The sequence below is a fragment of the Citrus sinensis genome, chromosome 6, assembly GCF_022201045.2.
Source record: "Citrus sinensis cultivar Valencia sweet orange chromosome 6, DVS_A1.0, whole genome shotgun sequence".
NCBI classification, from domain to species: Eukaryota; Viridiplantae; Streptophyta; class Magnoliopsida; order Sapindales; family Rutaceae; genus Citrus; species Citrus sinensis.
In genome coordinates this window covers 21,872,624-21,887,500 of record NC_068561.1, presented here as the reverse complement: position 1 = coordinate 21,887,500, position 14,877 = coordinate 21,872,624, and the positions used below count along the sequence as shown (strand labels likewise).

Genomic DNA, 14,877 nt, shown 5'->3' with positions numbered 1-14,877 from the left:
TTCCTGGCATTTAATTTGCCTTGACAAGGACCGTGTAGCGCAAGTGAAAGAATAGAATTTAATCAAGTTTATTCAGCCAGATATTAGTCATTGGTCTAATTAATTAGTTAACATGCAGCGGCTGCTCATCGTTCCTCCTGAGCTAGCTTATGGAAGTAAAGGAGTCCAAGAAATCCCTCCAAACGCAACAATAGAGGTAATATATTTGTTATTTGTTTTTGGTTTGTTAAGGTTCATATTTGAGAGTGCATTCAAAGTTAGCTGGAAATCACATACTTATCAATTTTCACCAATCCTGGGAAAGTAAGGTTCATTGACTCTAGAAGTGCATGTTACAGAGCAAGATTAGTCATCTATGTAACACGATGAAGTGGTCATCTGTGTAACAAGATGAAGTATCATCAATAATCAATTCCACATTTTATAAGGCATTGCTTTGAATTGTAAACCATTCTGGTGAAAATACCATTAATTTTCCATGACTTACCATCTTATTCTGCTACATTTAAATAAAGATAACTGATCCAACAGTGTCACAGAGATCTCTTAAATTTTTTTATTTTTAAGTAAAACTGATCTTTAGTAATTTTGAGTTAATTGTAAGTCTTAATTTTCCTTTTGATGTGATCAATAAACAATTTGTTTCTTTCTGAATCCTCAGATAGATGTTGAACTACTGACGATCAAACAAAGTCCATTCGGGTAAGTGACAGATACAAGCATAATAGTCCACTCTGTGGTACAGTACAAATTCTCATCACTAATCACTAGTTTAAATACCTACTTGTTCTGCAGGTCACCTGTGAAAATTGTTGAAGGTTAACACACTCGTTCAGTCCTGCTACTTGTGACATTGCTTCATCACATAATGTAAATGAACTAAAAACTAGAGGCAGATGCTTGCTTCTGCTATTGGATTAAAGAAATAGAATGCCCTGCAGAAATTCAATAGAAATTATCAATATTGTAAGTGTGTTTATCCCGGTTCTAAATACATTACAGGAAAATTCTCATAAGCGCATTAAGTCTGTACTTTCCTACTTACCATTGTTAAAAACTTTTGTTTGTGTCCGGAAAGATGTGAAAGAAATCTGAAAACAGAATTGAAAGTAAAATCGACAATGCACCAAATCTCTTGGGGAACTCATTAGTCGGCAATGCACCAAATGTCTGGAGCCTTGCTTGCTTGTTTGGAAAACCAGAAACTGGAGGTGGTTTGCGAATGCTTTGCCGTCTTTGACTCGGGTCAAGCATCAGATTTCAAGTCCCATTGTTGGGCTTCATGAGCAGTCCAGTTGCACGGCTTCTTCGGATTTGCAATGCTTTGAATTTGGGCCGACCACTTACGATAGAGAGGCCCTATTACAACCATTATATTTTCTAATAATACCCCATTCTTGTTTTAAGTACCAATTTACTCTTATACAAAGATAAAGTCAAGTTCTTGGTAAAGCCTACCTATTATTTCCTCTTAAATGATTATGCCCAACTCTAAACACCCATGTGTGATGTGACCCATTTTGCATGCACAAGACGCGCTTTAAGTGCTTCATGAAAAATTCAGATTAATTTTAAAGTAGATACATTTCAAAATTCTCATTTGGTTCTATCCCACAAGTATATATTATTTCATTTTGAGTAATGATGCACAAACATAAAACTAACTCCTTAAGAAAATCTCCAAATATCTTCGCATTTCTTTAGGCACTGTTCGCTCAACCTGGCTCTCGAAAGGTCCAATGGCTATGTATCATGATCACGGTCGTGATACACTTGCAGAGTAATATGCATCCCAACTAATGTGATGCTAATAAAAATTTTATCATTTATATGATAACTGATGATGTGCAATCACTAATTGTCACATGAGTAATCTACGAAGCAACGCACGTCATTTAGGAAGCAGATCTTATACTTCAATCTTACAAGCATATCAGACCAGAGCTGGTCCATCGATCCGCACAAAACTACATGTAATGTTGATTTCCTTAGGGATTGAACCGTAAATTTAACGCTGTTGTACGTGTTACCACTTGGCATACAGATTTTTTACGCTGGACCTTTTGTTCTATATATATATAATTGAATCAGTTGAAATTGTCTATCGCTATGACTGCCGGGTGCGGCTGCGGCGGGAAAGTGACTCTTCACCTGCACTTTTTTTTTTTTTTGGGGTCTTCGTAGCTCCTCCCCGTGAAAGAGGAGGTCGAATTGTATGACTGTTATGTCATATTTGTTTGGGGTTAGAAACAAATTTGTTGATTGCCAGCTAATATGGGTTTGTCTTATTCTGGCTTTACGTGTTGCAATTGTCCGAACAAATGGTTTCGATGAAAATTCTTAGGGCTAGTGCTTACAAACCTAGCTAAGCATCATTTCGCTCCGTAATTGCATAACACGGCGCTCATGTATTAGGGCTTCCTAAGATTGCAGCTCTTTCAAGAAATTTGACGATTCATACCAGACCACAACAAGAATAATTAATAAGAAGATTCTTATTCAAACGACTGAATTGTTATTTAATGCCCTACAGGCGTCCAAGTTTATAATGGTAACATAGCTCCACTAGTCGTGAGAAGATAAGTAAAGAAACTTGCTAATCTAAATTACTAACCCTAAGATTCAGATGTAAATGAACGAACTTAACGTACAGCTTAATTATTGTATAAATAAGTTACTGAAAACTGGTAGGTAGAAGACCCCAGAAGGGAGATGGAAGAGGAGCAGCAGCAGCGTTAAACTCCTCGTCGACATTGAAAAGATAGTTGCACTCTGAAATCTGATGATGCTTATTGCTAAAGCTTCCATTAATAGTGGCCACTGATGTGCTTTCAACAGTCTCTTCGCCTGACACTTCAGTGATGCCAGTCGATACTTGCTTATTCATCATATTCCTCGTGCTTGTCCCTTGTTCTTTTAGCATTCTTTTCAATTTCATAACCTACTACAACAAATCATTTTCGTGTAATAAAGGGTCAACAAATAAAATTTAAAAAAAATAGTGACGCGTCCAAAAGATCAATGCATGCATTTATTTGTTTTTCTTTTTTCTATTAAAAAAAAAAGAAATAATCGAAAGATTCTTCTAGGCACCCTTAAAAAACCTGCCTCATATCTCATTCATATGTAGTGAAATGCTGTCTCTTTTGTTGTGAGAAGATCTAGGGTTGTTCAAAGGGGGGAAAAAATTAATAATAATAATTTGTATCCCATTTGATTCGCGGAGCTTTACTCGTTATCGGATCAGCTTATGCTTTCTTGACCGTTTTCGTTGTATTTTGAGTTTGTATATATGCATGAGATTTTGTGAGGAGAGGGTCATTATGTTTATTTTACTCATTGAATAAATTTTGTGTCCTATTATTGAGTTTTATCGATACAACTAAAATAATTATCTAGGGCTCTAAGTAGATCAGTAATTGAAAGTTGAAATCACCCTCAATTCGCTATTTTTGCAAGAATATGTCCCATTTCAGGATTAAATATGTATCTAGGGTTTTTTTTTTTTTATATATATATTTCTATCTAAAACGTCCTAACAAGTGAACATTCGAATAATTTTTCTTTTTTTATTATTTTATTTTATTTTATTTTTTTCATGGATGCCAATTAGTTTAACCGTAAAAATTTCTTAGCTATTACAAGAGATTTGGGTTTGGAAACGAGGGATACAGGTATGCTATACTTTAAAGAAAAACATGAGGAAAAGGTGAGAGAAATGATTAAATCGATGCAGAATATGTGCATGAACTGCATATATATATATATGGAGGGAGAAAGACAGAAAGAAAGAGAGAGTGAAAGGCAGCTAAAGCTGCTTGGTCTTTTGAATGAATGAATGAATGAAAGAAGAATTTGACAGAAATTACCTCTTCTTGGAGCTTCAGTTTCTCCCTGGAGACAGCATCGTACTCTTGTTTGAGAGAATCATAAAGGAGCTCCAGTTGCTTGGACTTCCACCTAGCACGCCTATTTTGGAACCACACAGCAATTTGACGAGGCTGAAGTCCAAGTTCCCTGGCCAGCTTCATTTTCCTGTCAGGATCCAGCTTTATTTCCTCTTGAAAACTCCTCTCCAGAGACTCTAGCTGATCGCTTGTTAGTCTCTTCTTCCTCTCTTGACTGCTAGTACTACTGCTCCCATAATGATGAATATTCTTTTCCATTAGTTCTGCTGCTGGAATCAACCCAATCGATGATGATGATTTCTCTGCCATTGCTGCCGCTGCTGCAGCTGCATGCATATGCTTATTCATCTGATCCATACCTAAAAAGAATCATTCATTAAAAATATCATCATCATCATCAGTATGACACACACACACACATATATGTACCAAAATGATAATGGGTATAACTTCTTTTTGCCATAAAATAATCAATGTTAAGAAGGGAAATGCAAGAGGGTAGCAGTGAGAGAGTTTAATTACCTGGAAACTGATCGTAATTATAGTTGTAGAGCAAGTCAAAGGAAGTTTCAGGCCTTGGAATAACAGGAACAAAGGTTCTCAAGTTACCGGTAGTACTGCTCCAATCCATTTTTGGCTTCTCTTAGTTCTTAGATTCTTCTCTCAGATTAATCAACTCGTCAAAATCAATCTCTCTATATATTATGTGACTGGTGCACGGACACAGCAAATGGACCACAAAACGAAAGAGATATATACCACCTAGCTATTAATGAAGTTAAAATGAGGCGTGGCAACTGGCAAGCGATTAATAACACCAACTTCTCTTTTGGGGTACAACAAAGTAAATAGGGTGTGAGACCTTCTCTCTCTCTCTCTCTCTCTAAGCAAACACAACCAGAGGCTTTGTATAATTGTATTGAATATTATGTCGGTCAGAAAATGATCTTGTAAGAACAAGTGAAGACTATAAAGAAAAAGGAGACAGTGGAATCATACATCATAGGTCTCCATCTGATCTGGTCCCATTAGCTCAAAAAAATTTCTGACAACATGCGCCCTTGCAATTTCATCACGCCAAATACTATATACGTAGGGTCATGGGGACAGCCACATAGAGGGCTGCCCATAAAGAATTTGCATAAAATATAAGGATTCAACTGAAGTTTAATCCAGTTCTATGTGAAGTATAGTACGTACGCGTAGCCTAATCAAACAAGTTTATAAGTTCTATATCGTGATTCATGAACCCCCCCAACCAGTAATTGGCTCTATAATTTTACAGATCTTATGTTATATCCTGTTTAAGTTTAATACAGCATAGGAAGCACGTGGGACACATAACAAATATTCAAACGAGCCGTACAACCAAAACTGCCAAATGCCGTATTTTACCGCATCAAAGAAGAAGATGAAGGTGGAAGGCTGAGGCTCATCCTATTGTTTCACCCTCCTCCTTTAATTAATTAACTTGCAGAAACAACAGAAAAAGGAAGCTGTGTGTGGGTTGCAATTCAATGTTGTGGGGGTCACCTCTAAATCTCTGAGACTGTGTCCACCATTGAGCACAGAGATTTTATTTTTGTTTGTATATACGTACATAAAATAAAAAATTAAAAGTATAAAAATAAAAAAAAATATGTGTTTTAGTGTGAATAAAAAATTAATAATAAAATATTTGTTATTATTTTTTAGTTAATTTTTAATAAATATATATTTTATACTTCTAAAATAAATTGTGAAGTAAATAATCCATTTACCTCTTTTTCAACATGCAATGTGCGCAAATTACTGATAGAGACGAGAACAAGTCACTGGCTGCCTGCGGTTAGTACTAATTTTATTGTGCATTAACTATTATCCTACTACCTGCGTCAAAATGGCAACAACTCAACAACTGTTAATTAAATACACCAAGATAATATATAATAAAACCAATAAGCACTCGATTCATGTCATTTTTAATTGGTATATGAAAATGATCAAATATAGTAGTTTACGAGGGTAAATGCTCCATTAATTCCGAGAAATTGAGCTAAAGTACAAACATTTCTTAAAGAAAATATTGATAATTATGCATGGAAAAACAAATTAATATTAACATTGTTCTCTGTATATGTAGTGAAACAAACAGTTGCTTTTAACTGTCCACTGCTTCTTAAAAGGGAGACACAGCCCAATGCTTATAACGAAGACTCAGTGAAGAGTGAAGACATGCACAGTCCACTGAGCGGGCATATAAATTTTTTGTCTTCATTGCACCGATGACTGTACAAAACTTGACCTGCCGAAGTAGATGTTAATTATTAGAATTTTTGTACGCATTAAATTTTTTAATAACTCTATCATTAACCTAACATTGTAGCAAATTGAATGTGATCGGATGTTGCCGATCATCCACCTCCAAAATATTGATCAGCCATCATCGTTTCTCTCGTTAGTATATAATCAAAATCGTTTTCTCAGAGCACAAAAACGTACAGAATCATTGAAAGACAAGAAATACTTCACTAAAAAAATAAATTTATTCACTTTATTAATTTTATCTCTTTGTAAAAGTATGTATTCTGTTTAGTATAATTTTGTGTGCAAGGTAGCATTTTCCTTTCTCATATTGGCTTTAAGTTCACTCACAATCTTTTCATGAAAACAATTGTGTTCATTGATAGGTTGGCTAATTTGGAACTTCAATATGGCTTTAGTCTCACTTGGTGAGGTTCGCCTCCTGCAAAAATTCACAACATAAGTTGGTTAATAAAATTTACTTTATTCATTTTTTCTTTTTTGTATAAATGCAAAAAAAAAAAAAAATTACGACTTCAATATTGCATTAGACTTTATTAAAGCCTGGAACATATTTACGATTTTGCAAACAGTCGTTTTCAGCGTTTTGAAGAACTTATTTACTTTAAATTAATAAGTAAATAAAAATTCATGAGTAAATTTCACATGCAAACGAAGAAAAAGAGTGAGGAAAGATGAAAATCCCCAACTTAAAAGGACTTTAATGGCCAACATGAGTTCAAATTATAAAGCTTGACCACTAGAGTTTGACCCATTCAGATCCGGACATGTGGTCCAATTTATCGTCAGATGTGGACACAAATGTATTTTAACCTCGCCGTAAACCAAAACTCACCATGAATTCAAAAATTTTGATGGCAATCTTAATTTAACTTGTTAATTAAATAATAAGAAAATCATTACATAATATTATTACAAACTTTTTAAACATTACATTTGTGTAAAGAGTAACGATAGAGTTATAAACTCTTGTACAAATTTATTTTGTACAAACTCATGTGACATGATAAGATTAGTTGAATTAAATATCACTTGACCCACATTATTTGTTTTTATTATTTTATATTTTTATTCAACCAATGAATTAATGCCACATCAGTTTGTACAAGATAAATTTGTACAAGAGTTTGTGGCTTTATCATCACTCGTGTAAAAGATCTCCTCAAGGGTAGCCAGCTCGGAGCAGTATTTAATTAACGAGGACCATCTTTTATATGTAGTAACGTCCATTTCCCTACACCTTTTACTTCATTCAGAAAATAAATTAGAGTACTCGCTTAATTGTTGAATCGGTTCAAAACTCACCGGGAAAATTAAGAACCTGTTTTTCCATTATTTATTGATATACGGATCAGAAGAAACCTTTTTTTTGAAAAGCCTTCATTTGCTGGATTCATGAAGACCAAACATGAGAAAGTTGAACTTTCTGTCGATGATGCTTTGTTTTGGACGGCTTATAACGCTGTCAAATATATTTTCATTTTTCAAATAGCTTGAATCTCTTTCTATTAGTTTATCTAATTGATTGATAAAGAGATATAAAGGAAACAAATTATTCATTAACATAAAACACTTGAAATTTTTCTTAGAAAAATATTTTATAAGAGTTTTTCTAGGGGAAAAGAAAAAAAAAACCTAAAATTTGGAATTCTCTCGATATTTTTGACGGGACACCAAAAACTTGTATGAATAAAAACTAAAAGTTGGATTTGGAGACAGATTCATGTATTTAATGAGGAGAGTAAAGCCACTTAGGCTTGAGCCTTGAGGTTGAGTGGTAGGTCAAGGGTTTGAATCTTCTAAAATTATATCATTGTGGATGGATTTGTCCTCCCTCATAAAATATAAATATGGGTTATGTGTAAAAATGATTTTAAGTTACGTCTCAATAGTAGCTCAGATAGTGGTATGCATAATTTAAGATTTTAAGTTGGTCCCAATAGCTCGTTGGGTTTGTCTCGTCTCCACCAGCCCCAAATTGGCAAAGCTTCTTAAGTGCCTACCGGCGAAAAAGTGAACTCCAATTTCAGTCTTCGTTCTTCCTCTTACCGTGCCATAATTAACAAAAATGACTTAAGGATAGTTTTCTTGAATTGTAGATTCCTGGAGCCGCATCGTAATCATCAAATTTCCTAGCGAGTGAGTGAGAGAGAGAGAGGGCTCTATTATCACAAATGACAAGGTTATTTGATACGTATTTACTATTGACATGGAACTACTCAATCGATGATGTAGTACTACAAAGGTTATTTGATACGTAAATATAATTGACATGAAACTAACGGGCTCAATGGTCTTCATACTGGGGACATTTGTACGTTATATTACAAACAACATTCACATGCACCGCCCACACGGATCAGTCATAGGATAACGAAACGTGGGTGGCTCCCTACACCCCTATATTAGTACCTATACTATATACTATACTATACTATACTTCGAGCTGAACTTTTGTCTTTGGATTTTGGTGGGTGGTTTTGATCTTTCGATTCGAACTTAGCTCAGTTTTGAGTCGTCCGAGTGGTCCTCCTAAGCCCTAAGGCCAAACCCACATACTATAAATATCAAATTTGGACGCATTTTCAGGTGTCAATTTAATATGACACCAGAAACAAAAACTGCAATCATCTAATCTACCGCAACATCCATCAAAGATTCCAGATCCAGACGGCTTAAATTTGTACACACACAGACAGTGTCCAGGCGGCGCCGTTTTGTGGACCCGTCTCTACATATTCAACTCCGTCGACCTCAAATATTTAATGGCACCGGCAAGGACTTTTATTTCCATCTGTCTGCTTTCCGAGGATGCACCTCTAGATTCTTAGACTTGGATAACTAATAGGCATTTGATATTGTTTTTGATAAGTTTAAAATTAATTTAAAAGATTAAAAATTAATTTTAGTATTATTTTTTAAAAATTACTTTTAGTAAAATTACCTTATTCACACATATTTTAAAAAGTTGGGAATAAATAATTGCATTCAAATAAAAAAATTGATAATATAAAATATTTATTTTAATTATCAATATATATATATATATATATATATGTATATATGTATGTATGTATGTATACAGTATACATACACACACAGAGAGAAAAAAATAAAATATGTTATATATACGTATTTATAAAAATATAAATAAATTTTATTCAACATTATATTTAACTCAATTATTTAATTCTTATAATATTATAACAATAAAATTTAGAGAATACATACAACTGCTTTTAAAATTCACGATATTTTTAAAAATAAATATTATAAAAAATTCAACCAGTTCTCGTCGTAATTAAATACTTATTCCTTATCACGTGCAATTGATTCTCGGTATTAATTATTCGTTACACAGTCGAATAACTGTTATTTACTTAGTTGCCAAAAATAAAATCGCTTTCAAGACGGAAATTGTTAGCCTATCGATGCTGTTTTCATGATGTTGCTGGGAGCGGCTATTGTGTGGTCAATTCTATGACGTGATAAGCTTTACCTTTTGATCAAATCAAACCGAGGCAAGATGAACGACACATACACCCCCATGATAAACACACCAACGTACAAATAAAGGTTACACGTCCATTTCTTTTTACGATCACTTAACAAGAATATTAATCTCACAACAGTTTCAAATAAGAGAGACGGATTTACAAATTCTAATGATACTGCTTTTCATAAGATAATATGTATGAATCAACTGTATGCATCGCATTTGTAAGTTACAAAGTGATTAACAAAAAGCGCCTAACAAAAACAAGGTGCGTAACCAAGCAAATGCACAAAAACTAAAAGCCAAAATGAATCGTAATAATACACAAGATTTTGACCTACTTTAAAACTCCTTTCCTTTTGCGCTCTCTCAAATTGCTGGGGATTATAAACACTGAATCTACACAAAGACCACCCTTGGAGTGTGTACAATCTATCTGTTTCATTGAAAATTGGACTTCAGTTGCTGGTTCAGAGTCATGGACAACAAACTCACCTACCTTATAATCTATCCAACAACCACGCTTATGGTAGCCATTCGCGTCATCTTGTTCCATCTCGTCCAAATAGCACTCAGATGATGCTTGCTGACCATCTGAAGTAGACAACTCCAACCGTACAGGCTTTATATCCCAACCATGGGTATGTTCAAAGTTACACACTCGTCGCCCCAATCTTTTGGCAAATCTTCCAAGATGAAGCCTGAATGACACAGTGTAGACATCAGCAGGAAGTGGAAACTTCACTACCCCATCCACCTCGAACCACCATATTTGTTGCAAATAGGCCACCACATGGAATCTGCCAAAAAAGAGCAATATAACAGGTACACCGTCAAAATTTGTAAGACCGCTATACATTGTCGAGAAAAATGTTAGTAATAGGCTAATTAGCTATCAGCCAATCTATTCATGAACCAACAACATACTATCCAGATACCCATAGGAAGCACATTTGTAGTTCACGGGTCCTTTTCTTTTAAAAAAAAAAGAAAAGAAAAAGAAAATAAATATATAAATAAAGAAGACTGTTTCTTTTAAGGTTTGGTACAACATAAAGTTAAGGAATTATGACCAAATCCCTTGACAGTGTAAATCAGGCAATTAGGACACATTTCTCTGCTCTTTAACAAAAGGAACTAGCCACAGGCACGTGAAAAAAATTGACAATCTCAGCTTCACATTTGCACAGGTGGAAAATTAGAAGGTGTTGAGTTGTGTCCCATATGGGCTAGTAAAGGATAGATACTTCAATTCATAAGGAGTATAGGTCACTTGACCCAATAAACTAGTCTTTTGGATTGAATACCTGAAAATCCTAGGCCCATCCCCCCCAACAATTGATATTAGAGCTAGATCCTAATAACCAGAATGTGGTGGTAGAACAACTTAGATTTGTCGGACGAAAGGACTGGGGTCCGACGGTAGTTTCGGTCGAGGAGGGATTGTTGAGTTGTGTGTCCCAAATTGGCCAGTAAAGGAGAGATACTTGGGTTTATAAGAAGGATAGATCACTCCACCCAATAGACTAGCCTTTTGAGTTGGATACCAGGAAATCGTAGGCCCAGCCTCCACCAGTGAGCAAAATATGTTAATGAGAGTAGTTGAGAGCCCAGTCATAACTCTTTTGTCCACACAGAACAGGAAGATTACAAGGGTTAAAATCATCCTTGTTAGGTAAATGGACAAATTGAATGAGACCAAAACTGTCCTATCCATTCAGTGATATCTAAGAATCACCAGCAATCCATCGGTCCATTTAAGTGACCTTATTCGAATTGCAAACCCCATAAGTATTTTAACAACCATAAACTGCATAATTTGCATTTGCATAAATATTGCTTGTGAAGAAAGAAGGGTTTAACATTAGTGTCAATTGGGATTTGAAGAAGTTAGCATTGCATACTACGTCTGGCACCAATTAAATGAGAAAGTTCTGAGGTGAGGAAGAAAACAAAAACAACAATATTAAAAAGCCAGAAAGTCTACATTGCATTCAATCCTACTTTTGGGATAGTAATCTCAACTGGCAATGCAATGTTCTTCAAAGAATTTGCTTGGCCCAATCTTGACAATATAATTTCATGTAAGCAACAAGCAAAGAGAAGGAGACTTTCCTTGACTTATAAAAGGGGTTAAAAATACACAAAAATAGAGAAAAAAAGGGGGGGAAAAGGAGACTGATACAATCTGTACAATTATACAAATAGACATAGTGTAGAAATAAGTAGCATAAATAAAACCTTAAATATTGGAAGACAAAGATAATTCAATAGAGAATAAGAGGGAAATCAAGGCTTCTCTTATAACCAATGATAACATTGAAATAAGAACATCCACCTAAATCAAAAGACATCAGGATTTTCAGATCCAAAAAACCTGTGTTACGGCACTGCAATCTCAGGCACCAAAAAATAAAACAGACTAGCCCTTGACCGCAACACACTCCTCCGCACCACCATCATTAGCCAATTGCCACATTGAGGTGTAATACAGCTCATACCCCCAACGTTAATCAACAGCGAATCTACACAGTTCAAGGTAAAGAGAAGGAATACTTGTGTTGTCAAATATTGAGCTGACACAAAAAACGTTGAAGTCTTCCTAGTATGTCAGTAACATAAGCTACGGAGAAAGCTGCGAGAACATATGCCAATTCAAAAATCAATCCCTCTTAATTTATCTTCTTTTACATGAAGACAACCATAAATTCATATGAAATACAAGACACTCAATCACCAAAATAAAATTATCTCAACTTCTGCTGGCAAAGAAGTTTATACAAATCGTAATGGCACAGCCAAGGGCAAAAAAAGTGATGAAAGGGGGAAAAAAAAAAGAAAAAAGAAGAACCACTGAAACAGCAATGCTATATTAGTTTCGTAGTGTTAACAATTCACGACAAGCAGGAGGGGACTCTCAACCAACAACCTAAAAAGTCTCTTTATTGATTGACAATCTAGGTCTGTTGCAAAGGAGATCCTAATCAGGATTTGTCCTGATTTCACATCCTGAGAATGTGGCAAAGATAACAAATTCACACTTGTGTAAAAAAGCCTTAAGGAAACTAAATGCGGAACCTACCTGCACAACCAGTAGCATTCAAAAAATTGGATTGCATAGGTATACGGCTAATGCCTAATGGTGGACCTCAAACCAGAAAGTGTATGGAGACAAAAATTGAGTTAACAAAGCAAGTGTCATGCAAAACACCTACCAAAAGTCAAGCACGTATCAATGATGACCTAACATTAAGTTTATTAAACATTAGCAGCAGAAAAGACAACAAAAATAACTGTCAGAATCCACTGCAGAAGTAATCGCATGATGGGAGAGAGATTAACAACTTTCTTTGTCTAAGGATGATAAAAGCAAAATTTAATAGGCACAAATAAGTTGAATGAATAACAGTTTTCCTCTACGTCAAATACTTAACAAGTGCAAGAGAGTCATTAAGCAAACTTAAAGAAACATATATTTCAAAGAAAAGATTTATCCTACACTAAAGATGCATATGGTGATCAGCATATGAAATACGATATATATTTCTTTCTTATTGCAGACAAAAAATTTTATATACAAACAATTATGACTAAGATAAAATTTATCTTTGAATATAAGTAAATGCAAAAGTTAGGTTTTCTCAAGTTCCAACTAGTAACAGATAAATAAAACAACAGAATGAGTACGGTAGCATTCTACACAATCAATGGCCTACACCAGCTGCTTTAGTTACTTAGCGAAAGAAGAAGAAGAAGAGCATCATAGTGATAATGCAGTGGTGGGTTGGATACAATTAAGCCACGACTATTTCTATTTCATGAACAGAAGATATAAACTAAACAAGCCAGCATAGAAATAGTTCAAAGCACCAGACATCTATCTCCATAACTCACAGACCATAACAATAAAAATCAATCATAGTTTTGTTAACAATAACAAATGCAAATTAATTTTGCTTCATGAAGCGTAAATGATATAAAAGCATCATTTTCACTGTACAACAAAATCAACACATTCAATGAAGTAAAGCCCATAAGTTTAAGCTTAGCTAGTTGATGAGTAACCTTGATTCTTCAGTGGGAATCCAATTCCAATATCTGCGATCTTCAATTCCGGTGATTGCCATAGCCTTTGTTGATATTGACAAGCAAACTCTTCCCGTCACTCTATCTAACCACACTTCCTGCAAAATAAATAGTTAATTCATTTATAAATTGAAAAAAAAAACTCCCAAAATTGTCCCAAAAATAGACTTATAACAGACCTTATTGCCATCATCGAAGGGAACGGGGCGGGAGAGGAGGGCAAAAATGTCTTTTTTGGACAAGTTAAGGTAGCGTTCAGGAGGCATCAAATCGAGCAGATCTTGATAGTTAGAAGGGAGCTTGTTTTCCCACACGGAATCAGACGACGCCGCTCCGCGGAAAGCGCGGTTTAATCTGGCGAGATTGCAAATCTCCGGCGGCGTCAAGTACATGAACACGCACGCCACGCAGCTCTCCGGTATGTCTCCCAGTCCCGGCCCCATGCTCTCTCCGTTGTCGGTCAGGCTCGATAGCGACGCCCCCATTTCTATTTTTAATTTATTACTGTACTGAATTTACCAAAGCCTTTTTTTCCCTTCTTCTTCGCTTTGCGTGTTTGTGCTGTTGCTTATACCTAACTCGTCGTCATGGTGTAGAAGAGACTGAAGGATAAAGCGAGAGAGAGAGAGAGAGAGAGAGGATGTTTGGTTAGGGAGAAAGTCAAGAGCGTGCTGTGTGCGACTCGTGTTCGATATTTTTATTTTTCTATTTAATTTTCCCGGAAAGTGAGAAGAGATTTCGAGGGGAAAATTGTAAAAGAAATACGGGCACAAGTGGGGTCCATTCGATTTTCCACCGGACGTCGAAAGCTCTGGTCTTTTGTTTTTCTTAATTAACAGGACATCCAAATCTTAACCGTTGGTTCGACAAGATAATTACACTCCTCTTTTTTATGCATAGATTCGATAAATCTTTTACTTGTGAAAAAGTAGGGGAGTTAATTCATTCACGAAATGATCAAATTTAAATAATTGAAAGAAGTTCGGACATTCTCTTTATTTTCTATTTAAAAAGAAGAAGCCTGTTAATAAAAATAAATAATAATAACACAAATATCTATTTTTCAATTAGTGGGAGAAATAA

The 14,877-nt window shown here is 35.1% G+C and overlaps 3 protein-coding genes across 3 annotated transcripts in view; 1 reads left to right on the top strand and 2 right to left on the bottom strand.

Moving 5' to 3' along the window:
• LOC102620835 (peptidyl-prolyl cis-trans isomerase FKBP16-4, chloroplastic) overlaps window positions 1–1,016 on the top strand; it is a 3,212-nt gene extending 2,196 nt beyond the window's left edge. The window contains exons 8-10 of the mRNA XM_006481861.4: window positions 119–196; window positions 662–702; window positions 796–1,016. Coding sequence (XP_006481924.1) covers window positions 119–196; window positions 662–702; window positions 796–823 — 147 coding nt within the window. The 3' untranslated portion in view covers window positions 824–1,016. The remainder of the gene's footprint in view (window positions 1–118; window positions 197–661; window positions 703–795) is intronic.
• Window positions 1,017–2,480: 1,464 nt separating this feature from the next.
• Window positions 2,481–4,730, bottom strand: LOC102618064 (putative homeobox-leucine zipper protein ATHB-51). Its single transcript, XM_006482303.3, has 3 exons — window positions 4,431–4,730; window positions 3,870–4,267; window positions 2,481–2,941 (listed from the first exon to the last, which is right to left on the bottom strand). Exons 1-3 carry the CDS (start codon window positions 4,537–4,539, stop codon window positions 2,675–2,677), a joined length of 774 nt encoding a protein of 257 aa, XP_006482366.1. The 5' UTR covers window positions 4,540–4,730; the 3' UTR covers window positions 2,481–2,674.
• Window positions 4,731–9,864: 5,134 nt separating this feature from the next.
• On the bottom strand, window positions 9,865–14,530 carry LOC102620572 (F-box protein PP2-A15). Its single transcript, XM_006481860.3, has 3 exons — window positions 13,974–14,530; window positions 13,774–13,892; window positions 9,865–10,508 (listed from the first exon to the last, which is right to left on the bottom strand). Exons 1-3 carry the CDS (start codon window positions 14,277–14,279, stop codon window positions 10,046–10,048), a joined length of 888 nt encoding a protein of 295 aa, XP_006481923.1. The 5' UTR covers window positions 14,280–14,530; the 3' UTR covers window positions 9,865–10,045.
• Between the last annotated feature and the right edge of the window lie 347 nt (window positions 14,531–14,877).

Bases quoted from the DNA above. Each gene is read 5' to 3' on its own strand.
- LOC102620572 (XM_006481860.3), bottom strand. From the start codon at position 14,279: ATGGGGGCGTCGCTATCGAGCCTGACCGACAACGGAGAGAGCATGGGG. The intron at 13,893-13,973 runs GTCTGTTATAAG...TTTATTTTGCAG, and splicing joins CCTTCGATGATGGCAATAAG to GAAGTGTGGTTAGATAGAGT. The intron at 10,509-13,773 runs GTTACTCATCAA...CTTTTTTGGCAG, and splicing joins ATTCCCACTGAAGAATCAAG to ATTCCATGTGGTGGCCTATT.
- LOC102618064 (XM_006482303.3), bottom strand. From the start codon at position 4,539: ATGGATTGGAGCAGTACTACCGGTAACTTGAGAACCTTTGTTCCTGTT. The intron at 4,268-4,430 runs GTAATTAAACTC...GATTCTTTTTAG, and splicing joins TAATTACGATCAGTTTCCAG to GTATGGATCAGATGAATAAG. The intron at 2,942-3,869 runs GTAATTTCTGTC...TTGTTGTAGTAG, and splicing joins AACTGAAGCTCCAAGAAGAG to GTTATGAAATTGAAAAGAAT.